The following is a 25,145-nucleotide window of genomic DNA, read 5'->3' on the forward strand; positions in this document are numbered from 1 at the left end:
GGGAAGCCTTAAATTTTCATTTTTTAAAATGTAAAAGTTCCCAGCCCACATGGCTGTGAAGAAGCCTAATGGACTGGCAGAAGGCAGATGGTGGAGAGGAGGAGAATTGCTGTTCATTGGCGGGGCAGAGGCTTCAGCGCTCTGCCTCTCCCTGCGACCAGCTGAGGCAGAATCCACTGGGTGAAACTAAGAAAAGACGCAGCACGTGTGCCTGATTTTATGCTGTCTGTGGAATTTTGCAGCTCTTAGCGCCCGGATTTGGAGTTGACGCTCAGCCTCTATTTAGGAACTGTTTCCTGGCTATGCTGGTGGGAAGCTCCCTTACGCCAGGGGTTTTCTCCAGCCGACTCCATATTGTCTTCTCTAATGGACAGCAGCTCTCCAGGGCTTTGGGGCAGGGACCTCTCCCAGCCCTGCCTGGAGGGGCAGTTGGGGACTGAACCTGGGAACATCGCCATACAAAGCAGGTGCCCTCTGCCCACCTGGTGGATAGCCAGTTCCTTTGTCCCTGTCCTTTGTGGGGCCCTTCTGCCGTTCCCCCTCCCCTTTCAGCTGCAGTCACAGCTGCATCAAGGAAACCCAGAGCGTCCTTAGACTGTCCTTGGGATGGTTTCTGCAAGTTGAGAGTGGAAGGAGCAAGGCCAGGCTGAAGCTCTGAAGGGCAGAGACCACCAGAAGAGAGCCTGGCACTGGATCAGCCCTAAGGATTCTGTCCTTGCAGTGGCCAACTAAAGCACCCAAAGACAGATGGCCATCCAACCTCTGCTTAAAAACCTCCAAGGAAGGAGAGACCTCGACCTCTCAAGGGAGTCCGTTCCATGGTCAAACCTTCCTAGCAACTGATATTCAGAGGCATGTACTTCCTTGGACTGCGGAGGCAGAGCCATCCTGTCTAGTAGCCACCGATAGCCTTGTCCTGAATTTGTCTAGTCCTCTCTCTAAGCCGATCCATCTAGGTTGGTGTCCAGGAGGGAGTTCCATAGTTTTGCTGTGCACTGCGAGAGGAAGCCCTCTCTTTTACCTGCCCTGAATCTTCCAGCAAAGATTCTGTCCATGGTTCAGATCTCGCTCCTTCCCAGAGGCTTTTCAGAGGGCCAAGAGAGGGGGGGTGGCAGAGGAGCAGGCGAGGGGCCTTCTTGAGAGGAGCTGCCCGGCCCACTCTGCCTTTCTTTCTCTCTCAGCAGCTGCTCAGGGCCAGGAAGGCTCTGAGGACGATGACATCAAAGTCTCCTCCTTGCCGCAGGACCTGAAGGAACTGCTGCCCAGCATCAAGGTCTGGTCGGATTGGATGCTGGGCCACTCGGACACCTGGAACCCCCCGCCCAGCACCCTGGAGCTGCCCAGATTGTACGTCAGCACCCTTGGGGGGCTATGCGCCCCTTTCTCCTCTCTCCTCTCCTCACCCAGGCAGGGACTTGCCCTCTGCCCTCTGCCATGTATGCGGGTGGCTGTAAGTCACTAAGCGCCTTCAGCCTCCGTTTATCTTACCTGTGACCTTTGCTTGCTGCCATTCCTCCAAGGGTGGGGCTTATGCTCTCCCCAATTCTGTCCCCCCCCCCCCAGAAACTCTGCAAGGCAGGTTGAGCTGAGAGTCAGTGGGTGGCCCAAGACTACCCAATGAGCTTAACAGTGGGTGGGGATTTGAACCCAGATCTCCTCAGTCTTACTTTGGCATGTCACCCTGGAAGTTCTGGGCTACAACTCCCACCGCCTTTCCATCGGCCACAGTCCCTGGAGCAGATGGAGGCTGGCAGATCCTGGCATCATCCAGAGGGCACCCACTAACTGAATTATGAATTAATCCTTTATCAGAACAGCCTGGCTGCCGGATCAGGCCAAAGGGGGCCCATCTAGTCCAGCAGCCTGAGCTCACAGTGGCCAAACACCCCTCAGAATCTGGGAGTCTAGATAGACTGCCTCTGGAGCTGGAGGTTCCATAAGAGCCCTGGAGCTGGATCAGACCCCAAGGGGGCCCATGTAGCCCAGCATATCCTGTCCTCACAGCCGCTAATCAGGTGCCCCAATGGAAAGAAGCGGGAAGCAAGCAGGACCTGGGGGCGTGTGCTGTTTTGACCCCCCCAGCCCCACCCCTTGGCACCCGTTTCCCTGAGCTGCGACCCCCTAGGCAGCTCCATGCACATTTTGCTTGCATCTTTCTGAGCCACTCTTGCCCCATCTTTGGGGAGCCAGGCTCTTGGTGGGCCCAGAGGCCTTTCTCCCAGCATGCTCTTCCCCTTCCGCCCCTCCCTGCAGGCCTTTGCACCCAGATCCGGATCCCTCGGCCTCTTCCCCCTCCTCCCCAGTCCTATTAATCTGTCAGAGCCAGGGCTGAGGGTGGTGATGGGGAAGACGAGGCTCCCGGGAGCGGAGGGGGGCTCCATCCTGCAAAGAGGCTGCAGCTCAAAGATGGCTCCCCAGCACTCCTGCTGCACAGGGGCAGAAGGAGGCAGGATGTCCATCCATCTCCAGCCTCTTCCCTCGTTTATGGCTACTACTCTCTCTCTCTTTTTTTGCTTCATTTTGGCCGAGGAAATGGAAATCTCACACAGGAAGTGCCGGGCCCCATTTTGGGGGAGTGGGAAAAAGAGTCTGTTTTCTGTTTGCTGCCTGCTTGGGGCCGGCTGGCTTGCTGGCTGGTAGGCTGGCGGGGGGAGGGGGGCGCTTGCCTGTCTATGTGAACTGTTGCCCATCTTTGGACAGCAGCTCAGACCCCCAGAGAGGGCACTCACAGGAGCCCACCTCCTGCCAGTCCCGACTCCTTTCCCAGTGGGGATCCACTCCTCCTCTTCCTCTTCCAGCCTCACTGCTCTCCCTTCAACACAGTAGGATCCCTGGTCACTAAAAGGGCCGTAGCTCACTGGTGGAGCTTCCCTTGCAAGCAGAAGGTCCCTGGTTCAATCCTTGCTGGAATCCACAAGTCGGGCTAAGAACACCCCTCTGCCTCTTTGCTTGACGCCCTACAGAGCTGCTGCCAGTCAGTGTAGACAGTACTGAGTAGACCAGTGGTGCGGCTCCATATAAGGCAGCTCCCTGTGTGCCTAATCATATAATTGTAGAGTCGAAAGGGATCCCAACAGTCATCTAGCCCGATGCCCTGCAGTGCAGGAAACAGCATTGTTTGGGCCGGTATGTTAGCCTGTGCCAGACCTCTTTGGGGCAAGGGGGCACCAGCCCCACGAGGGAATCCCAATTTTTTCAAAGCGTAGAACTTGAGGCTTGCCTCCCCGTGACTTTGCAGCAGGGGCAGATCCCAGAGACACCTCCTCCCTTCTGGCCCCCGCTTCTCCACACATGGCCAATGGGTGGTGGAGGGCCCCTCGTCCCGTCTCCTCTCAGGGAGGCCCCCCAGGACACTGACAGGCTGTCCTCCTCACTTGGCTCAGGAGCGCAGGTGGGAGGAGCCCCATCCAGGTGGTGAAGCTAATGGACTTAGGCGAGTGGCAGGACCACTGACCATGCGTCAGCCTCATGGGGGTGGACAGGGCTGGGCTTCACGTCCCAGGACTTGTTTGCGGGGCCTTTCTGGTAAAGGAAGCTCCAGTTGAGCACAGGATTGACGCTCCCCCTGCCAAAATCTGCCAGGGTGTGACTTATGGCACCTTACGCACGCACGCACACACACACGCACATACCCTGAAAGATCCAGGCTCCCAAACAATTTGGACGTAAACAACTTGTCTTTGCTGGCCGGGGGGAGTCTGAGCATGCACACCCCTTTTCTGATGCGCAGGAACAGGGCCCTAAAGGAGGATCAGGTCCCCGCTAGCCTCCAGCCGCTGCCCCCCAGGCCCAAGCTGTGGCAACCTCTGTCGTTTCCACCCCGGTACCCCTCTTTTCTGCCCCCCGGCAGGCAGGCGGCCTGTTTCCCAGGGATCCAGCGCAGGCTCCGAGGCCGGCTAAACTCAGCCCAGCTGCGGCAGTTGGTTTATTGCTTTCAGCTGGTACTTGAACCCGGGTCCCGGGCTTTGGAGCCCTTCCCAGGCTTAATCCCCGGAGCTTTCTCCGCAGCTGTATGACACTCCGCTGACCCTGAATGAGGATAGGAAAATAGAACGGGTTCCAAGCCAGAGTCTCTTTTTCATTTGGAGCGCCTGGCGGCCTGCCCATGACCAGGGTTACATAATGGGAAACATAGCTGGGACTCTGGAGAGCCCTCCGCGCCTCCCCCCCCCCTCCGCCTGCCCCCTCCTCTTCCTCGCCAGGCTGCCCAGGCCCATTCCCCTGCGCTCCTGCCGCTGCCTCTGCCGCCATATATCTTCCTAATTGGCCCTCGGATGCATTTATCGCCCGCTTGGAGCTTTTACGCCAGAGTCCTCCGAGTGGAAACCGGGGCGGCGTTCTCCTCTTCCCCTCTTGCAGGGAGGGGGGAGCAGGGACAGAGGATGTGGCATTGGCGCTCGGGCCAGGTGGGGGGAGAACGCGCTGGGGGGAAGCAGGCATTTCCTAGGGCCTAGGAAGGAAGCCGGTGTCCGGCAGCCAGTGTTTCGCTTAGCCCAGAGCCGGGAACTGTTTTTACCCCTTTAGGAAAAAAGAGGAAAGGACGCCTCCTTTGTGCCCAAGGGCGGCAGTGGCTTCTTCTTGGGGTGGGGGGCAGAGGGAAGACTGGGGCGCCATGTCACACCCCACATACGGCCCCCATGCGGTGGGGTTTCGTGGCAGGCGTGGCCAGAGCAATAGATGTGGCTTTTTGGTACAGTGACATTTCAGCCAGGGGGTTGTTCGGATGCACATAGAATGGTAGAGTCGGAAGGGGCATGCGAGGGTCATCCAGTCCAGCCCCCTGTAGTGCAAGAATTACAGTGAAAGGATACTTGACAGGGATGCACCCTCCTCACCCAGAGGGATGGTCAGCGTTCAGGGACGCCTCCTGCCCTGGCCAAAGCTCCTTGGGGGAAGAGGGAGAGTGGCCCTGAATTTGAATGCTGCTTGAGCGTTGGGGCATTTGCTTGGCCACTGTGAGAGCAGGTGGGACTCGAAGGACCCCTTTGGCCAGATCCAGCAGACCCCTCTTGCGTTCTTACCAGAGAATTGTAGGGTTGGAAGAGACCCCCAGGCTCATCTAGTCCAGCGCACTGCAGTGCTGGAATGCATCAAGTGATGGCTGGCATCAAGTGATGACTTACTTTGGGAGTGAGCCGTCCGATGAAACAACTGCTTGAACAAGACTGCTGGCTAAAACGGATCTTTTGCTGCCAGTCCGTAGTATTTGTTGATATTTTTGTTTATTATCAAAGGTTAGAACAATGCAGGTACAGTGGTGCCTCGCAAGACGAAATTAATTCGTTCCGCAAGTTTTTTCGTCTAGCGAATTTTTCGTCTTGCGAAGCACGAAATCCCATAGGAATGCATTGAAATCCAATTAATGCGTTCCTATGGTCAAAAAAAGTCCAAACAAAGCCAAATTTGGTACAAGAGTTTATTAAGTGCTCTTTAAAGTCACACATACTGTAAAGAGCATTTCAAAAATTGAAGGAACAATAAATTAAGTTTCTAAGCATGACAGAAAAACATTTAAAAATCAACAAAGTGTACAGTACATTTTCTAAGACTCTGGGGGACAACTCAAAGAAGGTTCCTCTTCCACTCTTTGCTTCTTGCTGAAGAACCCCCTCCCCAACTGTTCCCCCAGCCGCCCAACACACAGAAATTCAAATCCAGAATTTTTTTAAAAAAACAGCAAAGTGGCCCAATGGTCACAGAAAATCATAAAAATGCAGGAAAAAACCACACAAGCTTCCAGATTCTTCCAAACCCCTCCTCAACTGTTCCCCCAGCCACCCACCACACAGAAATTCAAATCCAGATTTTTTTAAAAAAAACAGCAGAGTGGCCCAATGGTCACAGAGAATTATAAAAATGCAGAAAAAAAAACACACAAGCTTCCAGATTCTTGCAAACCCCTCCCCAACATCAAGTCCTTGAATTCCAAACACCCCAACACAAAATCCAACCCCCCCAAAAAAAAAGTTTAAAAGAAGTTTTGGAAAAGCTTCAAAAATCACCGAAGTCTTCAAAAACCTCAAAAAAGGCTACCACACCGTGTTCTATGAGTTGCTCCTCGAAGTCGAGTTGCAACTGTATTAACGGTGTTAAGAAAAAGGAAACAAACTTGCAAGACGTTTTCGTTTTTCGTCTTGCGAAGCAAGCCCATAGGGAAATTTGTCTTGCGAAGCAGTTCAAAAAATGGAAAACCCTTTCGTCTAGCGAGTTTTCCGTCTTGCGAGACATTCGTCTTGCGGGGCACCACTGACTATTTGGACGTAATTTGAGGAGGAGATGCGCCAGAGAGATGGAGAGGTGGAAGGGATAATATAAGGAAGGGATAAGAAGGGATAAGAAACACACACACACACACCCCACATACAGCCTTGCCCCACTCAGAAGAGCTCTCTCTCCCTTCTGCCTTGGACTTGCCTGTGGCCCAAGGAACAAGCCCCCAGGAGAGCTGTGGGGAGGGAGGACCCCCAGTTGCCACCTCCTGCTCTTTGACCTTTGCCAACTTTTGGGAGGCGGGAACCTGTCTGTAGGGGCTGCTTTCAGCAGGATGGGGGCTTGGCAAGAAGTTGCTGGGAGAGGCGGCTGGGCTGAGCTGCCTTCCCTCCCCCCCCCCCAAGCAAGAGCAAAAGGCCTGAGTGGTTTGCCATCTGGAGCGCAGCCCTGGGCTCCTTCCACCGCACTCCTTCCGGGTTTGAGCTGCAGCTGTGGGGCTGGTGAGTGCGAGTGTTTAAACAGGCTGGTATTACATAGGAAACGGCCACCTCCGTGGGGGCCCCGCAGGCCTGGAACATGGGGTCATTGTGTTTGGCGTTCAGCGCGTGGGAAGGGGGGTGCGTGCGGGGAGGCCCCAGGCAGCCCCACGGCACTCGGGGATCCTTTCCTGCAAGCCTCCAGAGCCCAGGCCTCACCCCCAACTCAGGTTAGTTTTGGAAGAGAGTCCTTCCCCCTACCCCCGCCCCGACCATCCATGCCCTGCTTCCTTCGTCTCCAGGCTGTGCCCCCATTTCAGCCTCCCGGTCACCCTGACCTGCTCTGGCTGGGCAGTCTCCCTGCCCTTGGAGCCCAGGAATTCAGGAAGACGAAGGAAGGAAAGACATTGCCTGGCTTTGCTGGGAGAAGGGCGGCAGATAAAGGTGGGCAGCCCTCGCCCCACCCGGGCCCTTCCTCCTGCAGCCTGGCAATCCCAGCAAATGGGGTCTTTGCTGCTCTGTCCAGGAGGGTGTGCTTTGGGGAGAAGGCGGCTATTCTCCCTGCCTGGTTCGGGGTTGCCCAGCATCCTCCCCCAAGGAGAACTGCCCTGTGGCCTAGAGCATTGCTCTTGGGGGCCCTTCCTTGCTCTCACACCCTTCTCAAGGTCAGGTGGTGAGCAGGGGCCCAGGGGACAGAGCTCCCGCTTTGTATGCAGAAGGCCCAAGGCTCAGCCCCTGAGGCAGCTCCGGGAAGGGCTAGTGGAGTATCCCCCCCTCTCTGAACCCCTGGAGAGCCATTGCTGCCAGCCAAAGTACTGCGCTCGGTGGGGCAGTCCAGTCCAGCCAGGGGTCAAGCAGCTGTTCTTGTGAAATCCACCCTGAATTCAGGACCGTCAGGCTTGGGACCTTGCTTTTGAGGGAAGGAGGTGCAGCTCAGGAACGAAGCGCCTGAATTGCATGGAGGAGTCTGCTTTGGGAAGGGCTGGGGGTGCCCCTGCCAGAGACCCCTGGAAAGGCACTTCTGCCAGTCCATATAGGCAATGACAGCATAGGAGGAGCCCTGCCAGATCAGGCCAGTGGCTCACCTGGCCCAGCCTCCTGCCCTCCCAATGGCCAACCAGACGTCTCGGGGGGGGGGGGATCTGAAAGCAGGATCTGAGCCCAAGAGCCTCCGAAGCAGAGCCACTGTGGCTCCTAGCCTGGGGTCTCTGCCTCCCTCTGCTGCCGCCTCCCAGCCTCCTGCCCCAGGCGGGTGATGGTGGGGGACTCACACTGCTGGTGGGGGCTGCCAGCGGGGGTGGGAGCATCAGGCCGCCTAAAGCCTGGCCAAATCCTTCCTCCCCGCGCCCCATGGGCAGCAGCGTCGCATGTCGGAGGTGGCCCAGAGCTGTCCTCTTGCATCCGGCCCTTGTCTCTGCAGCCAAGGCCCCGAGGATAAGCTCAGGGCCGTGGGGCAGCGCAGGGCGGGGGGGCAGCACCGTTGCTCATATACGTTTCCTCTGGTGCGGATCTGGAGGGGGGGGGCAGTTCGTGGAAAGTTCAGTTCCTTTTAACCCTCCAGGCTCTGTTTATTTTCAAGCTGGTAGCGCAAGCCAAGCCTTTTCCCATTACATCATGGGGGACCCTTGGACATCGTCCGCCCGCGCGCGCCCCCCCAAAGCCCCACATATTTACTCCTGTTTCTCTCTGTGTGCGTTTTCCACCTTTTAAATGTTTCTGACAGCCAGACCTGGCCGGGGCAAAGTGGGGAGGGGGAGCCACGATCTGGGGGCCCCCTCCTCCCTGCCTCCCTCCCTCCGACCAAGGCTCTGGGGGCGCAGGCAGGCGCTGATGGTGTGCTGGGCTTTGATTAATGGCAGCTCATTCCGCCCAGCTCCCAGGACACTCTTGAAAACAAGATGTTTCGTTTCAATGCAAGGCTTTTCTCTCTCCTCCCCCCTCCCTGCATGTTGATTCCAGCAAATAAATGAGTGCAGATTGTCCACCTGGAGCCACTTGCTGGGGGGGGAGAGAGGTGTTGGGGTAGGGGGCTTGTCGTAGGCCCCGAGGATGGAAGACCTTCCCTGGTCCCAGGGTGAGCGGGCACAGAGAGAGAGGGCAAGGAAGGGGTTCCATTTCCCTGCCACCACTGGCGTGACCCTTTTCTCTGGTCCCACGGCGAAAAACGTCCCTCTTGAAAGCGAACACTTTTTGAAAAGAGGTTTGAGGAGTGAGCATGAGAACATGACCCCCTGCTTCTGCAAACTGACCCTCATTGTCCTTGGCCTGCTGCTTCCAACAATATTTATTTACTCATTCATTTTTGGCGTTTCTGGTCCACCTTTTTCTCTGAGGAGCGTCCCTGGTTCTCCCCCTCCTCCTTTTAATCCTGGCAAGAACCCTGCAAGGTGGGTTGAGCTGAGAGAGGCAGTGACCGGCCCCCAAGGTCATGCCCAGCTGTGCCCCTTTCCTCTCCCTGCTCACCCACCCCCAACCACAGCTACACCTTAGGAATGACTGCCATGTCCTGCGCCACTGAGACTCCTCCTGTTTTTCATCACTTCATTCCTGCCCCTCAAGAATACAGTTCTTTACAAGGCACCCAGTTAACGTTTTGTCATTGGGCAGGGTGTCCATATCGTCCACAACTCCCTCTTGGGGCTGCAATCCTTAATGCAGGCTCGCTGGGGAGCAAGCCCTCAAAGTGAGCGCCTGTGCCAGGTCCCTCTGGAGCCCAAGATGGCAGCTGCAGGTGACACCACCGGCGTTGTGCAACCGGGCGAGATTGCTTTGAGAATTGGGATAAAAAATGGCTGTCTGTTGCTTGGGGCTCTTTAGCTGCAATTTCTGCATTGCAGGGGGATGGACTAGAGGACCCTTGGGGTCCTTCACGACCCTTGGATTCCCTAGGGGCTTTTAAACAGAGCTTGCATCAGCGGTGATTCCTGTGTTGCAGCGGGTTGTGCTGGATGATCCTTGGGGGTCCCTTCTGCGAAAAGTGCTGCAAAGGGAGCACCACTTGCTTGGCCCATTTCCACCCTTTTTGACTGCTTTGCATCATTTTTTCTGCTTCCTCTTCCCCTGCCCAGCCTGGCTTCTGAGGTTTCCCCAGCCGTGGTGACATGCTCTTCCAGGCCCCTCTTTGCACCACTTGAAAGAGCTCCCACATGGCACTCTCTGTTCTCACCCTCGGCTCTGCGGGGTGTGAGAGCCACCCACACGCTACACACCCTCCTCCCCAGGGTGCCTTTGAGGGTGAAGCTGCGGCCAGAAGCGAAACTGGTGTCAGGATGCCAGCAAACACCCCCACCCCGCCTTTCGTGTCTCTCTCTCACGACATACCTGAAGCTGAATGTCGGGAGAGTCAGGGCAGACGAAAGAAAGCCCTTCTTCAGAGTTGAACTGTGGAACTCCCTGCCACAGGAGGCAGTGATGGCTACCAACCTGGATGGCCTTAAAAGAGCATTGCACAAACACATGGAGGAAGAGGAGGAGGCTTTGGAGGGCTCCTCGCCAAGGTGGCTGTGCTCTGCCTCCATCGTCGGAAACTGCTGCTTCCTAATGCTGGTTGCTGGCTACTGCTACCCACAGTTTAATAGGGATGCTTCCAGGAGTTGAAGCTGGATATAGGAAGCTACCATCCAGGTCAGTTTTGCCTACACGGACTGGCAGCATCCCCTGGAGGTGTCTTTCCCAGCCCTCCCCAGGGATGATGCAGTTGGGGTTTGAAGCTGGAGCCTTCTGCATGCAGAGCAGGTGCTCGGGGGCCACGGCCGGCCCAGTTTGGCCCTCCCACAGCTGTCCTCATGCTTCCCCCAGGAGCCAGCGTGGCTCCAATAGCAAGTGAGGAGAGTGGGCACCCAGTGGGTGCCCAAGAGCCTGGCACTCTCCACCAGACTCGGAGTAACTTACCCTTCCTTTCGCTGTGCTTTCCCTTTGCTCTCTCTGCGAGATCCTTCCCCAACCGGACAAAGCCTGTTAGTTTTGGCCCCTTTAGCCTTAAAGGTGTCCGTGTGTGTGCCCCTTGTGTCTCTGGGCCTCCCCCTTTCCTCTCTGCTGTCTTCCATAGAGTCCATGTTGAGCTCAATAGTTGAGAGACAGTGGTGGTGTAGTGGTTAGAGTCCAGCACTGGGGCCTGGGAGAGACCAGGGTTCAAATCTCCGCTCGGCCATGAAGCACACAGGGCGACCTTGGGGGCCAGCCCCTCTTGCCTCTCAGCCTGAGCCACCTTGCTGGGACAGAGGAGAATGGCATGTATCCCCTTGAGCTCATTGGAGAAGACAGTGGGGTGGAAATGCAATAGATAACGGGGAAGAGGCCTCTCCAGCCTATGTGACATGGGGGGCAGGCATCTTTTAGGGGAAGGGGTGCCCACGCCTTGCCTGCAACAGAGTGCCCAGCCCTGCAGGGAAGTTGCATCTCCTGAGCAAGAGTGTCTGGGGTGTCCTGGGGATGGGGGGTCTCTCCTGCCTTGCTCAGCTCCCCCCTCCTTCTCCCCACCCTGCAGGGTCTTGGTGGACGTGTGGGCCACCCTGGCCGACTTCTGCAACATCCTGACGGCCGTGAACCAGTCGGAGGTGCCGCTCTACAAGGACCCGGACGAGGACCTGGCCCTGCTCAGCCTGGAGGAGGACCGCCTGCTCTCGGGTTTCGTCCCGCTGCTGGTCGCCCCCCAGGAGCCCTGCTACGTGGAGAAATCCTCGGACAAGGTCAGGGCCGGGGCACGGCGCCCCTCCTCCTCCTCCTCCTCTCTGTCTCCCCCCTCCGCAACCCTCCAGGCCGTTTCTTCTTGGGAAGCATTTTTGTGCAAACGGAACACGATTAAGTCATTGAGAAAAGGGTGTTAAGGGAAAATATCGACCTTTTAGCCGCTGACATCCCGCTCTGTGTCATGAAAAACCCTCTTGACTTCCTTTTGCTGTGTGTGTGTGTGTGTGTGTGTGTGTGTGTGTGTGTGTGTAAGAGAGAGAGTGTGTGTGAGAGTGTGTCTGTGAGTGCGCTCGCTGGCATGCCGTAGATACGGTCATTTCCTCCCTTGTTTAAAGAGCGCAGCTTGCGTTGGCAGCTCTCTGCAGCTCCTCCAAATGGCTTGCATCACGCTCCTCCGAGCAGCCTCCTCCTCTCCCCCCTCCCCGCCCCGACTGCAGAGCCCTGCGTGAGGAGGAAGCCGGCCAGATCTATCTCTCTTCCTCTAAAGACCGGGCGATAAAGAAGGTTGGCGGGGAAGTGAAAAGAAGCACCCAGTGAGGGTTATTGGGGGGGGGGCTGCCAAATCTCCTGCAGCTTCCCTTGCCCCAGCAGCAGCAGCTCTCTGGGGTTGATAGAATTGTAGAGTTGAAAGGGATCCCCAAAGGTCCTCTAGCCCACCCCCCTGCAAAGCAGGAATCACGGCTGAAGAATCGCTGGCAGGTGGCCACCCAACCTCCATCTAAAGGCCTCCGAGGAAGGAGAGCCCATGACCTTCAGCCACTGCTGAATGGCTCTTCACTTCAGAAAGTTCTTCCTGATGTTCGGTCAGAATCTCCTTCCTTGTCACTCGTCCTCGCCTCTGGAGCAGCAGAATACAAGCTTGCTCCATCTTCCATGTGACAGCCCTTCCTTATTTGAAGCTGGCTCTCGTGTCACCTCTCCCTTTCCTCTTTTGTAGAACATAAAAGGGGCCTGATCTCGTCCAGCATCTTGTTCTCATATTGGCAAACCAGATTCCCCAATAGGAAACCCTCAAGCAGGGCTTGAGCACGAGAGCAGCCCCTCTCCCCTCTTGTGGTGTCCAGCACCTTTGTTGCTTGTTGTTGAGTCGTTTAGTCATGTCCGCCTCTTCGTGACCCCCTGGACCAGAGCACGCCAGGCACTCCTGTCTCCCACTGCCTCCCGCAGTTTGGTCAAACTCCTGTTCGTAGCTTCGAGAACACTGTCCCACCATCTTGTCCTCTGTTATCCCCTTCTTCTGCCCTCCATGTTTCCCAACATCAGGGTCTTCTCCAGGGAGTCTTCTCTTCTCATGAGGTGGCCAAAGTCTTGGAGCCTCAGCTTCAGGATCTGTCCTTCCAGTGAGCACTCAGGGCTGATTTCCTTCAGAATGGAGAGGTTTGATCTCCTTGCAGTCCATGGGACTCTCAAGAGTCTCCTCCAGCACCACAATTCAACAGCATCCATTCTTTGGCGATCAGCCTTCTTGATGGTCCAGCTCTCACTTCCATACATCACTACTGGGCCTCTCTTAGCACCCATGTCCTATGAAGATGACACCTCCTGAGTTGGGATTGGGAGCTCTCCTCTTTGGACCTTGGATAGGAGCAAAAGGAGAGCCTTCTGGATCAAGCCCATTGCCCATCTGGCCCAGCACCCTCTTCTCACTCATAAGAGGCCCTAAAGGCAAACCCTGAGACTGAGAAGCATCACCGCCTGTGACCGTGGAATCAGATCAGAGCCATTAGGGTGAATAACCATCCATAGTTTTATCCTCCTCCATGGATTTGTCCAGTCCTCTTATAATGCCATCCAAGCAGGTGGCCATCTCTGCCTCCTGTGGAAGAGAGGTCCATAGCTCATGAAGAAGGACTTGCTTTCATCTGCCCTGAATCTTCCAGCTCTCAACTTCATCACATGTCCCTGCCTTCTGTACATAAAAACAATATGCTGCCCCCCAGAGCTTCACCCCTCGAATCCTAGTCTTTGGGCAGGAGGCTAAGCCAGTGGCAGCTGCCCCGTTCTGGGCTGCAGACCCCTGGCTTTGGCTACCGAGAGTCCAGCTGGCAAGGTGCGGGGGGACGGGAAGGGCTAATGCTTTTTGCACACTGGAGCACAGGGGGTCTTGAAACCCGAACCGTCCCCTAAGCATGTCACATGTTAATAGCAAAAAAAAAGGAAGAAGAAAGGAAAGAGAGGTTTTTAAATACCCATAATAAAAAAGGCCAGGAGCCCCTCCCCCCACCCCACCCCGAGGTCCCAGCAAAGGCCCCCAGCAGAAACCAGGCTGTGTTTTTCTCATTTGCAGGACCAGCCAGAGAGGAGAGTTCCCCCCCCTCCCCCTCCCTATATCCTTGCAGCAGCCTGTTTCTCCTGCTGTATCTGCTACGGGGGGGGGCAACGGGGGGGGGGTCTCCTTTTCATGCACCAGGCCCCTTTCGTTGTGCAGTCGCAAGCAATGCGCCCAGGAATGGGGTTGCCTCCTTCGGATCCAGGGTGGAAGCAAGAGTTCCTCTCTCTCTGCTTTTATTTTTTGGCCTGTGCAATATTATATCCTGAATGGATTATGGAATATTACATTTATTTGATATGAAGTTGTTTATTTTAATGTTACCTTTTTTAATTATGACTTAGTTGGATCAGACTGGTACACAACCTGTGTTGTGTATTTTGTTGTTTCTGCGGCTTGTAAAGCACCTTGCATATAGCCAGCCACCCTCTCTCCAGCAGCGGGTTGGACTAAATGAACTCTGGGGTACCCTTTCTGCCTCTGTGATGCAGGTGTCCCTTACAGGGAATGCTGCAGCCTCTGAGTGCGCTGCCTCTGCTTTTGGCTTGGGGGGGGGGCAGGATGACACCCCCGGCAAATACTTCTTGTGCACTCAGCAAGGGCCAATTTGTGGCAAGTGGAACCTTATTTTTTTTTTGTAAAGCTTTAATTTATTTATATAATGTATATAAAACAGAGAACAGTTACAACAACGGGTAAAGATGAAAAAATGAAAAACAAAACTATAAAACAGGCACTTTGAATGAGTACAGTTGCACATGGATGAAAACTGCACAGTCCCAAGTAAAGAATATCAGTTTTGTCTGATGGTCTAGATCAAGATTTGCCAGGCTTGGACCAAGAGTTGTCCTGAAAGTGATACTTCCTTTGTATATTTAACAATGGCATTCCAAACCATATTCAAAGCAACTAGAGGTTCTAGCCTTTCTCAAAAACTCAAACTGTGCCTAATTTTCTCCATTCTAGCTTTGTTCCAGAGGGTACCAAATATAAGATTTTGGGCTGTTTTCTGTTGAGTTGCAATGACTGTTTCAGCTGCCGAGATCAATTCTTTTGACAGTGTTCAGCAATATTAATTCTGGATGACAAACAATCGTTTGTTTTGTAATATTTATCATTTCCATCAAAATCATGGATGTTTTAGCTGAGATTCCAGCATTGCAGGCGGTGGTCCTGGATGTCCCTTGACATACTTTCCAACTCGACAATTCTGTGATTCCATGAAAATTAATTTTTTTAAATCTGAGGCCAGCCTTGCATTGAGACGAAGGAGAGGCGAGCCCTGGAGAAAACCCGCAGGACCGTCTCTGACTTGGAGGGGAAAGAGGAACTGGGATGGGGGGGGGCAGACTGAACTGAGCCATAAATCTCAGGTGCGGAATCCGAGGGAAAAGGCTCCCACCTGGAAGTCTCGGGCGGCTGCCGAAGGTTCCCTTTCTGGGGCGCCCCAGATTTGCGGGAAGCAGAGGCTCTGTCGGCCCCTCGTAATTGATGTCCGCTGGAGCTGGGGCTCTGCCAGGCTTGCGTTGGCCGGGCGCCAGCGTTCTGTAATTTCGGAGCCAGGTGTGAAGCGATTTCTGTTCCGTCTTGTTCCCAAGCACCTACAGAAGCCTCTCGCGTCCCACTGAGGCGGGGGGGGGGTCTGCTCCAGCCTCCAGGAAGGAAACAGCTGTGCAGGTAGAAAGACGGGAAGACGGGGAGGGGGTGAGGAAACGGCCCAGCGGCAACGGAGTGCTTCTTGCACCCAGGTGCGATGACACAAGGCTGGGTGCCTGCCAGGGGGCACCCTGCCAGGCATGCGCCCACGAGGAAGAGCCCCCTTGCACCGTGAGGAATTGTGGGGTGGAGAGGAGGGGCTGAGTCCCCCTCCAGTTTGCCCACCTTGCAGGCTGTGGGCTCCTCTTTCTATCCCAGCCTTGCGGTGGCTCTCCGGAGCCTCACCTGTTGACTTCTTAAGAACCAAAGAAGAGTCTAGCTTCTGGATCAGGCCATCTAGGCCAGCATTCTGTCCTGACAGTGGCCAACCAGATGCCTCTTATGGGAAATTCTGTTGGCTTTGGTACCCCTGCAAGCCTTGGTCTGTCTGAGCCGGCTGACATCCCCCCTCCCTCTTCGCTTTGGCTGGTCCTGTCTTGGCCACGTAAGGGCAGGTTGCTATTAGCATAGTAGCATACAGAGGGAACACTGTAGGGCTAGGATGTTTGGTTGCTTAATCTAAAACAAAAGCCCCATAATGCGCTTTTAAAAAGGCGCCCCTGGTTAATCAGGCAACAAATGCACATTACTTCATAGAAACCACCAGAGCAACCTTGCAGATGTCAGTGATAAGATGGTCCCTCCGCTCAGGCTTACAATCTAAAAAGTCACAGCATGAAAGGAAAAGCTGTCGGAAGGGAGGAGGGAAAAAGCAGGCACCAGGCACTGTGCCTTAAAGTTGCAGAATTTATGTCATGGCCAGCTGGAATGGAAAGATTTCAAGAAAACAAGGAGGCCAAGGGAAGAGGGCTCTGGTGCTCTGGTCCTGCTTTCCGCAAGGCAGGTGGAGATATACAGATTGAAACTTCAAACTCAGGTGTCTTTAAATAGAAGCAACTGGGGACATACGGGTGCCCAAGCTGGCATTAATCTGGCAGGAGGGGATGTCATTGAGGACTAGCAAAGTGTGGCATCCCACCCCACGAAAGCTCGCTCCCCTTGCCAGCTTGGATCCCAGCAAGCCTCTTGGCCAAGATTGATGCTGGACTCAGCAGCTTTTCTGCCCTCTCTCTTCCAGGGGCTGCTGGTCCTCTGGAAAGATCATTAGGGGATCCCAGAGTGCTTAATGAAGTGGTGAAAGGGGAGGGGCAGTGAGGGGCAGGTGGAGAGGAGGAGGATTAGGCGCTGCTCACTCTCCCTCCTTGCAGGGAGCAAAGGAGCCAAGGGATCGACTTCCCTTCCAAAGGCCTTTAGGCATCCCTCACAGAGGGCAGATCCCCAGGCAAACTCATGGAGGTGGGGAAGGCTCTCAGCGGCCCCAAGCCCCAAGGGCTCTCTTCTCCCTCCAGCGCCAGATGATGTAAATGCCTCTGGGACACCCAAGTGGGGACTGCTGTTGCGCTCAGGTCCTGCTTGCTTGTGGGCTTCCCATGGGGGAATCTCGTTGGCCATGGCGATGGGCCCTCTCTGGCCTGATCCAGAAGCCAGGCTCTTCTTGTGCTGTCTGCATACTGTCTCCATCACCAAAGGCCCCATTCCTCTGAATGCCTGTTGCTGGGGAATCCCTAGCAGGAGAGCCCTGCTCTTAAGCTCTGGTCCTGGTGGCTCTTGGGCTGCCCGTTGGGTCGTCTGCTTGGCCCCTCACAGAATCAAAGAATCATAGAGTTGGAAGGGAATCTCAGCTGAAGCATCCAAGACAGAGGACCATCCACCCGCTGCTTAAAAACCTCCAAGGAGACGCTTCAGGAAAAAAGCAACTGAAACTATCAAGGGGATGTAGCGGTTCCCCTGGGAGGAAAGGTCAACTTTTTAATTTAGAGAAAAGGCAAGAGCTGACATGACAGAAGTGCATTGAATTATGCCCAGCATGAGGAAAGTGACAGGGGAAAGTTTTGCTCTTCTCATAACTTGCGAAAATCCAAGGAGCGGAAAGTTGGAACATTCAGGACAAATAGAAGGAAGAGCTTCCTCATGCAGCAGGGCACGGTTAATCTGTGGAACTCCCTCCCACCGGAGGCAGGGATGGCCACCAACTGGGATGGCTTTACGAGAGGATTTGACAAATTCATGGAGGACAAGAGGGCTATGGATGGCCACTGGCCATTGTGCCTAGGCTTTGCCACCATGGTTGGAAGCAGCCATGCTTCAGAAAACCAGTCGCTGGAAATCTCAGGAGGGAAGAGGGCTCTGGGGCTCTGCTCCTGCACACAGATTTCCAGGCATCTATCTGGCTGGCCCCTGTGAGGACAGGAGGCTAGGCTCGGTGGGCCGCTGCCCTGATCCAGCAGACGCTTTCTTACTCAGGGCCTGAGCCTTCCCAGCGCTCCTCCCACCCCCCAACCTCCTTTGGATCGGAGCACCCAGCTCTTGTGTCAGCTGCATCTTGGGAGGAGCTGGCGGCCGGCCAGGTGTCATCACTTGCGGCAGTGCCCCTGCCGTTGGGGGGGGGGAGGCGCGAGATAAGATCAGCCGCTTGAGGTGATGGCACCGTTTCAAATAAACCAGGCATGACCCAGAGCTCCCACTTCAAATGGGGGAATGGAATTGCTTCATCCGCTTGACAGCTCGCTCCGCGGAACGAAATTTATCTCCCCTTAATTGCCTCGGATCCCCAGAGAGAGGCTGCGTACGGTAATTCCGAGGAGATAATTAACATCAAATTTAAAAAATATGCGGCTCCGTGGCAAGGATCCGAGGGCCGAGCTGGGAAGGCACAGCCAGAGGTGCCCCCACCCCCAGGAGAGCTGATGGAGTGGCCACAATTGTGGGGGGCATGTGCTCAAGGTTGGGGATGCAGCTTCTCTCCAGAAGGGATGGAGCACCCCACCTATGCTTTTGGAGGGGGGCACAAGGATCAGGACCACCCCTCCTTGGTCCTTCCAGCAGGAAGCAGGTGGTTTTTGGGCTTGCAAGCCATGCCTCTTTGGAGGCTCAAGGCAGGGCCAACTTCCTGCCCAGAGAGAGAGTGGCCTGGGCAACTTTGGACCGTGTGTGGGACGTCCCGGCTTCCCCTCTTATGCCCATCCCGACCACCGGCCTCTGCATCCTCTCTCAGTCCTTGCTCAGGACCAGGAAGGAGCCTCCCTTTGTGTTGGCACTGCTGGACAGAAGACCTCTGGAGGTGCCTTGGAGTGGGGTGTGCACTGCATGACTGTGCTGTCAGCCTCCAGAGTGGGCCACCAGCCCTGGCAGGCAGCACGGCCTCGGGCAGGGATGGAGTTGGGAGTTGTAGTCCCGGAGGGTGCCCCATTGGCTGCCCCTGCTCCAGAGTCCCTGCCTGCAGTCTCCAGGTTGCAGAGTCACCTGAGGTGGCATTTCAACAGCAGCACTTAACCTCCATCCAAATACATTTGTTTGCTAATAGGATTTCTTACCATAAGGTCCCGGGGCAGGTTTTAACCCTATATTTATGCAATTACCAAAACGTTTATGAAGCCGTTACAATTAGAGAACAAGCGAAATAGATTAGAGCAGCATCTAAATTGCACCCATAGAGTTGAGTCCCTCAGAAGGTCCAACCACCAATGGTTAGGTAGATCTCTGCAGAGAGGGACTTCCAGAATTTAGGGGGTCCTGCAGAGAAAGCCCCTCTCCTAGGCTGGCGTTCCCCACATCTCTGAGGGTGGCAGAACCGTTCTGAATACCAGTTGCTGGAAACCACAGGAGGAGAGAGTTTCTCTTGTGCTCCAATCCTGCTTGCAGGTTTCCCATAACGAGCATCTGGTTGTCCACAGTGAGAACAGGATGCCGGACTCAATGGGCCTGAACCAGCAAGCTCTTCTTATGGAAGCCACAGAAGGGGAGAATGCTCTTGGGCTGGGGACATGAAACGTTACTATTCATTTATAATACGCCCCCTTACAGCATTGACAATATATCCAGGGGCAGCAAGTTGCACGAGGTCTGCATAGGGTGGGCGAAGGTGCCCAACATCCCCCATTCGGATGACCCCTTCTGAGAGTTTGCACAGCTTTGTCTCAAAAGAGGTGCCTCCAGGCAAGCTTGGCTTCCTTTAGATTCCAGCAGCATCTATAAGCTGGTGGAGGTGCTGGTTTGGGGTTTGCTTTTTTTAAAAAAAAGTACTGAAATTGGAGCAAATTTGCATTTGAAAGCTGGCGTGAGTCCCCCTCTGATTCTCTTGAGGGAACCTGCACAGTCCCTTTGATGTCCTCACCTCCCTTGGATCTACATCAAGGAGCCTCCCGAGGGGAGAAAAGCAGAGCCTCTGGCTTGGTGGGGAAAGATTTGCACCTGGTTGCCGGGGTGTCAAGAGCAGGGTCACCAGGAGGCAACTGGGGGGAGAGAGAGGCAGCCCTCCAGGCAGAAGGTGAGAGAGGGAGAAGCCGGCACCTCCATGAGGGCTGGCCTCTTGCTGGGGGGGAACAACCCTGTCAGCATCCAGGAGGAGGAGGAGGAGGGCAGGGCTTACTGCAGGCCCTGGGCCCAAACCTCCTCAGCTTTTCTCTGAGCAAATTTTGGTCAGATAAAGGACTGCTTCACGCGGCACAGGCAAACTGTGGAACTCCCTCCCTCAAGAAACAGCCATAGCCACCAGTCTGAATGGCTTTAAAGAGGATTGGAGATATTCATGGAGGAGGAGGAGAGGGCTGTTGATCTTCACTCGCTGGGGTGGCTCTGCACTGCTTCTGAGTGCCAGTGGCTGGAAACCTCAGGAGGAGAGAGTGCGCCGCCTGGGCTCAGACCCTGCTTGTGAGTTTCCCTTGGGGGCATCTGGTTGGCTGCCATCCATGAGAAAAGGGTGCTGGACCAGGTGGGCCCTTGACCCTGCCATTGACTCTGCACAAACACCAGACCTCCCTCCCTCTCCAGAATATTATGAACATGAGGTGTAGAAAGGGGGAACTCCCAACGCCATTTGTGGCAACCCAGAGCATCCAGGGCTGTGACCCGGTTTGTCCCCCAAATTCCTCCCTTCCTATGGGTGGCTTCTGGAAAAGGAAATGGTTTCTGGTAACGCCTCTCCCCCAAGATCCAAGGTGAATTGGGGTGCAGGGTGCAGGAAGGTGCCGCGGAGTACGCCTGCTTGGCATGCAGAAGGAGGTCCCAGGCTCAGTCCTCCAGTGGCATCCGCAGGTTGGGCCTGGGGAGGGATGGAGGCTCCCCCCTACATCCAGGGGGACTCTCTCTCTCTCCCGGGGGCAGAAGCAACCCAGAGCAGCCCCAATCCCCGCAGGAACCCCCTTCCAATTCTGTGAATCTTTAGCTGTGATGGCAGGGGGCTGGACTAGATGACCCTTGGGGATCCTTTCCAACTCTATGATTCTGTTATTTCTTTTCAGCACCCTTACAGCCCCCCCCCTTTCTTCCCTGGGCTTCGTGCAGGGACTTGCTCTATGGCACTGCTGCTGGTGGTGGTGGTTCTCCCTGGTGTAATGAATGAGCTGTCAAGCCAGGAGTGAGCGCCTCTTCTTCCTCCTGGCAAAGGCTCCCTTTTTCACACCCTTCTGCATGGAGGTAGAGTCCCTCTCCGTTGGGGTGGGAGGAGAGGAGGGTGCCTTACCCCTGAGCCACAGTTCCCTCCTCAAAGGACGTCTGTCGGGGATGCTTGGGGGCACCTTTCAGGGGCAGGGTGGCACGCGTGGCTCCTTCTGGCTCCACAGATCTGTCCCACAATAGTCCCTCCAAGATGGGGCTTGAGCCTGGTTCTCTGGTCGCTCTCTGGACCTTGCCAGTGGCCTACCTAGTCCAACATCCTGCTCTCACACTGGCCAACCAGATGCCTGAATGGAAAACCCACAGGCAGAGCCCTTTCCGCTCCTGTGGTTTCCAGCAGTTGGCATTTGGTAGCATTGCTGCCTCCCCGCCCCTTCATCTGGGGTGCCCTGTTGTGGGGTGACATGGAGAAGAAGCAGTGTTGCAGAACATTCCTCCCCTGTCCTCCTCCATGGCAAGTATCTCTCTTTCCAGGACGCCCCGTGCCTGGGGAAGAGACGCAGCTGGCAGCAGCGAGTGGGGAGAAATGTGCATCTTGGGGCGGATAAGACAATGGGCTGGAAAATCTTTCCTGCTCTTTGCTGGCAGGAGGACCTGCCTGGGGAGGCAGCCGGTAGGAGAAGCCTCATCTGGAGAGAGAGAGAGGTCTTGCCTGGCCCACGGGCAGCGGAACAAACTACGCCCAGGTTTGCAGCTGGCCAGCTGTGGCCCATCCCCACCTCCCATCTCCTGTCAGAGGCTCGGAAACGCTGAGCTAACTCCGATCAAGGCTTGAGATTTGTTGCTGAAGGTGCAGGGCGGGGGGAAGAGGACGTGGAGAGGTGCCTGCCCAGCTGGGCTCTCTGCAGATTGGAGATGGATTGCGGAGTCACAGCTCCCTGAAATGTGGGATGTCCCTCTCGAGCCAGAGAGCCAGCGAGAGAGCCCATCAACCCTGCCTTGAACTCCCAGAGCTGAGCCTCTCCCCGTTTCTCTGGCCTGCTCCCCCCACCCTCCTGGTGCCCCCGCCTCCTCCTCTCTGGGTCCCTGCAGCAACTCCTTGGAACGCTCCTGCTCCTGCTCCACCAGCACGGGTAATGTCTGGCCAGCGGTTCCGCCAAGAGCTAGATCATGTTGAGGGCGTGGAGGGGAGGGAGGGGAAGGACGGGGGCTTCCTCCCCTCCGACCCTCTCCTCCTCCGGAGGAACCAGGGAGGAGGAAGAACAGGCGCGGAAGGGATGGATCCAGGCCCCTGGACAGGCCCCGGCCACCTTCGGAAGGCTTTCAGCCCTTGAAAAAGACACGTCCCAGCGCCTGTGAATAGGAGGGAGGCAGAGCAAGGACCCAGATTAGGATGTGCCGCTTGCCCAAGGTTGGAGCAGCAGCGAGGCACTTTTGTAGTGTCCGGACAGGAAGTGAAAGCTCCCTCGGTCTCTCTCTCTCTGCCCTTGTAAAGCCTCCCCAGGTCACCCTCGACTCTTCCTGTTCTGCCGAGGTTGTCCATAGTTGCAAGATTTGGGACAGATAGAAGAAAGTCCTTCTTCACGCAGCGCCCAGTTAAACTGCGGAACTCGCTCCCTCAGGAGGCAAAGATGGCCACCAACTTGAATGGCTTTCAGAGAGGAGTAGACACATTCCTGGAGGAGGCTACTAGCCCCCAGGGCTCAGCTCTGCACAGCCAGAGTCAGCGATGCTTCTGAATGCAGCAGGCAGGAGGGGAGAAGGCTCCTGTGTTCGAATCCTGCTTGCAGATTTCTTCCAGGCATCTGGTCGGCCCCTGCAAGAACAGGATGCTGGACTAGATGGGCCACTGGCCTGATCCAGCAGGCTCTTTCTTCGTAGGTAGGTGCTGCTCCATGGCTGCCGCAAGCACTTCCTGCCACTGCAGGATTCTGCATCTGTTTCAGGTTTTGGCAGCAGCAGAATTAGAAGCTTGGGTTTGTTTGAGTCTGCCAAGGAGGTTTGACAGCATGTGGGCAGCAGCCACCACAGTCGTGGAAAACAGCAAGGCTTTTGTGGCTGGGCTGGGGAGCCTGTGCTTGCCTGCAGTGGCTCTTTGGCCCTCCCCCACCATTGCATATTGTGCAAGCGCTGCTTTGTTTGCGTGACTCGAAAACGGTTGCAGAGGATTCAGCCTTTTTTTGCAGAACAGCATTTTGATGACTTGTTGGTAGCTCAGCAGAACGCTGCCCCCAAATGCCACGCCTCCACCCCTTCTGCTGAGCCTGCACCTTCTGGTGCCCTCTCTGGCAGGGACTTGCCCTGGAAATGGGCAAGCCAGAGCGCCAGTGGGGATGAGGCCGCTCTCCTGCTTCCCAGATCATCCTGCCCACCTCTTTTGCCAGGCTTGCACCCACGTTCTCCTCCCCCAGGGACAGAGCAGCTCCCTGGTGCTCCTGCTGCAGGTGGGATTCAGCCCAGCCCTGCAGCTCAGGGTGGCCAGCTTGCCAGCCCCTGCGCCACTCCTGCCACAGAGCCCCGATGGCCTGCCATGACCTCAGGGGCCAGACCTCCAGCCAGGAGTGGGCGGCAAATAGGCCCGTTGCTCAGTGGTTCCCAAACTTTTTCAGGCCCCCACCTCCTTGTTTCCACAAACTCCTCCCCAGAGCCCCCTACCCTATAAAAAGCATTATTCAGCATAGTGGTCTTCCCGAACACAATGAAATTCATAACAGGAACAATTGGTTGCACATTGATTCAAAATCCGGTTGGAACTATTGTAACTTAATTCAGCAAAACGGGTGAAATTGATGCAGTGAAACCAGCTTTCCCAGTCCGACAGTCCTTTGCACCTCCAGTGCCCCCCTGCTGCCCCCTTGCCAGGAAACTGCACTGCCCCCAAGGGGTGACACCACCCACTTTGGGAACCACAGGGGCAGCTGCATGGTCAGGGGAGCAGAGAGATGGGGCTGCCTCCAGTTTCCCCTGGTGTGCAAATGTGGCCAAGTGGAGCGCTTGGCTCAGGGTCTCTCCTGTCCTGATGTTTTAATCACCTGTTAAGTGCTCCGAGGAGCCTCTGCCAGCAAAGGAGGAAGGGAGGCTCTGGCAGCCACTTTCACCAGCTCCTTGCCAGGAGAGCTTTTGGCCCTTCTCCTGAGCCCCACCTCATCTCCTGCCCCCACCGGGTCCTGTGCTGCAGCTGCCAAGGGGCTGGCGAGGTTGACCTTTCCCAGTCAAGGCTGGTGTCAACCCTGTGCTGGCTCTCTCGCTCCCAAGCGCTTCAGACAAACTGTGAAAGCCAGCCAAAAGGTGTCAGGAATTAGCAGAGGGGAGGCGATCAGTAAATCAAGCCTCCTTTCGAGGTGGTCCAGGGAACGTGAGCTGCAGGGGAAGTTTGTGCCTCTGGGGTTGTGGCACAGAGCCCCAAGTCTTGGCCGGATCCTGCCACCTCTTTCCCCCCATGCACAGATTCTCCCAGCGCAGCCTTCTCTCTGCAGCAACACCCCAACGCTTCCCTGGACCCAGAGAAACCCCTTGAACGGAGGTTATTCCCACAAGAGGCACCTGGGCGATCACTCTGGGAAGAGGACGCTGCTCTCGAGGGGCCCCCACTGGCCTGATCCAGCAGCCTCTTCTCATGTTCTTACGTCCCACAAACCCGGTCGCGGGATTTATGGCGCACCTGGTGCCAAAGAGTGCATTATCGTCCTTCGCACCCTCACGGCCGCGCCACAAGGTAGGCCAGGGCGAGCCACGCTGTCTTGCCAGGGGCTCAGGCCTGCCAGCATCTCCAGTCAGCACTCTGTCCCCCATCCAGACCCATCTCCTGTCAGGTCCACTGGGTGGGGCAGAGGAAACATTTCAGTCGCAGGATCAAAACTTTAGGAGCTGGGCTTCGGCTCGCAAGGGCGGAGGGGGAGACGGCAGGAGCCACAAAGGGCCAGCACCAGAATTGGTGGGCCACAGCCCCTGCCCAAAACCCAGAGTGATCCAGAAGGGGAGTGAACTCTCAGAGGACCTTGGCAGCACCAGTTCCATCCTGAGCACCCCACACGGCTCCCTCTGAGCTCTGTTTCTAGGCTCCCTTTCACAGGGCGGCTTTTCAGACAGGAGTGGTTTTTCCCCCTGCCGACAGATGCCCTTGGGGATTGAACCTGGCATCTCCTTCATGCAAGGCCCGTGCCCAGACTTGGGTGCTCAGAGGGTGTTCCCATACCCCAACCCTTTAAGGCGGGCCAGGTGGGTCGCTGGCCAGTTGGGGCACGTCCGAGGCCTCCCCGCCTCAGCCGCGTCCCACGGACACCCCCTCTTGCTCGCTCTCTGCCCACACCGGCAGACCCACGCTTGTTGGGGAGGGGGAGCAGCTCCTCCCCCCCCCCCATTGCAGCCTGTTCCCTGCTTCCTGCCGGGTGGGGGGCAATGTCAGGCCAGGG

The 25,145-nt window shown here is 56.0% G+C and overlaps 1 protein-coding gene across 2 annotated transcripts in view; it reads left to right on the forward strand.

Annotated features, from left to right (window-relative positions):
- Window positions 1–25,145, forward strand: part of SMG6 (SMG6 nonsense mediated mRNA decay factor) — an 89,305-nt gene that overhangs the window by 46,531 nt on the left and 17,629 nt on the right. The window contains exons 12-13 of one of the 2 annotated variants that reach the window (XM_082201676.1): window positions 1,182–1,347; window positions 11,173–11,374. In XM_082201676.1, the coding sequence (XP_082057802.1) occupies window positions 1,182–1,347; window positions 11,173–11,374 (368 nt within the window). The remainder of the gene's footprint in view (window positions 1–1,181; window positions 1,348–11,172; window positions 11,375–25,145) is intronic. The other variant, XM_082201677.1, reaches the window with a different exon arrangement.

The sequence above is a fragment of the Podarcis vaucheri genome, assembly GCF_965113315.1.
Source record: "Podarcis vaucheri genome assembly, chromosome: 15".
In the NCBI taxonomy this organism is placed as follows: Eukaryota; Metazoa; Chordata; class Lepidosauria; order Squamata; family Lacertidae; genus Podarcis; species Podarcis vaucheri.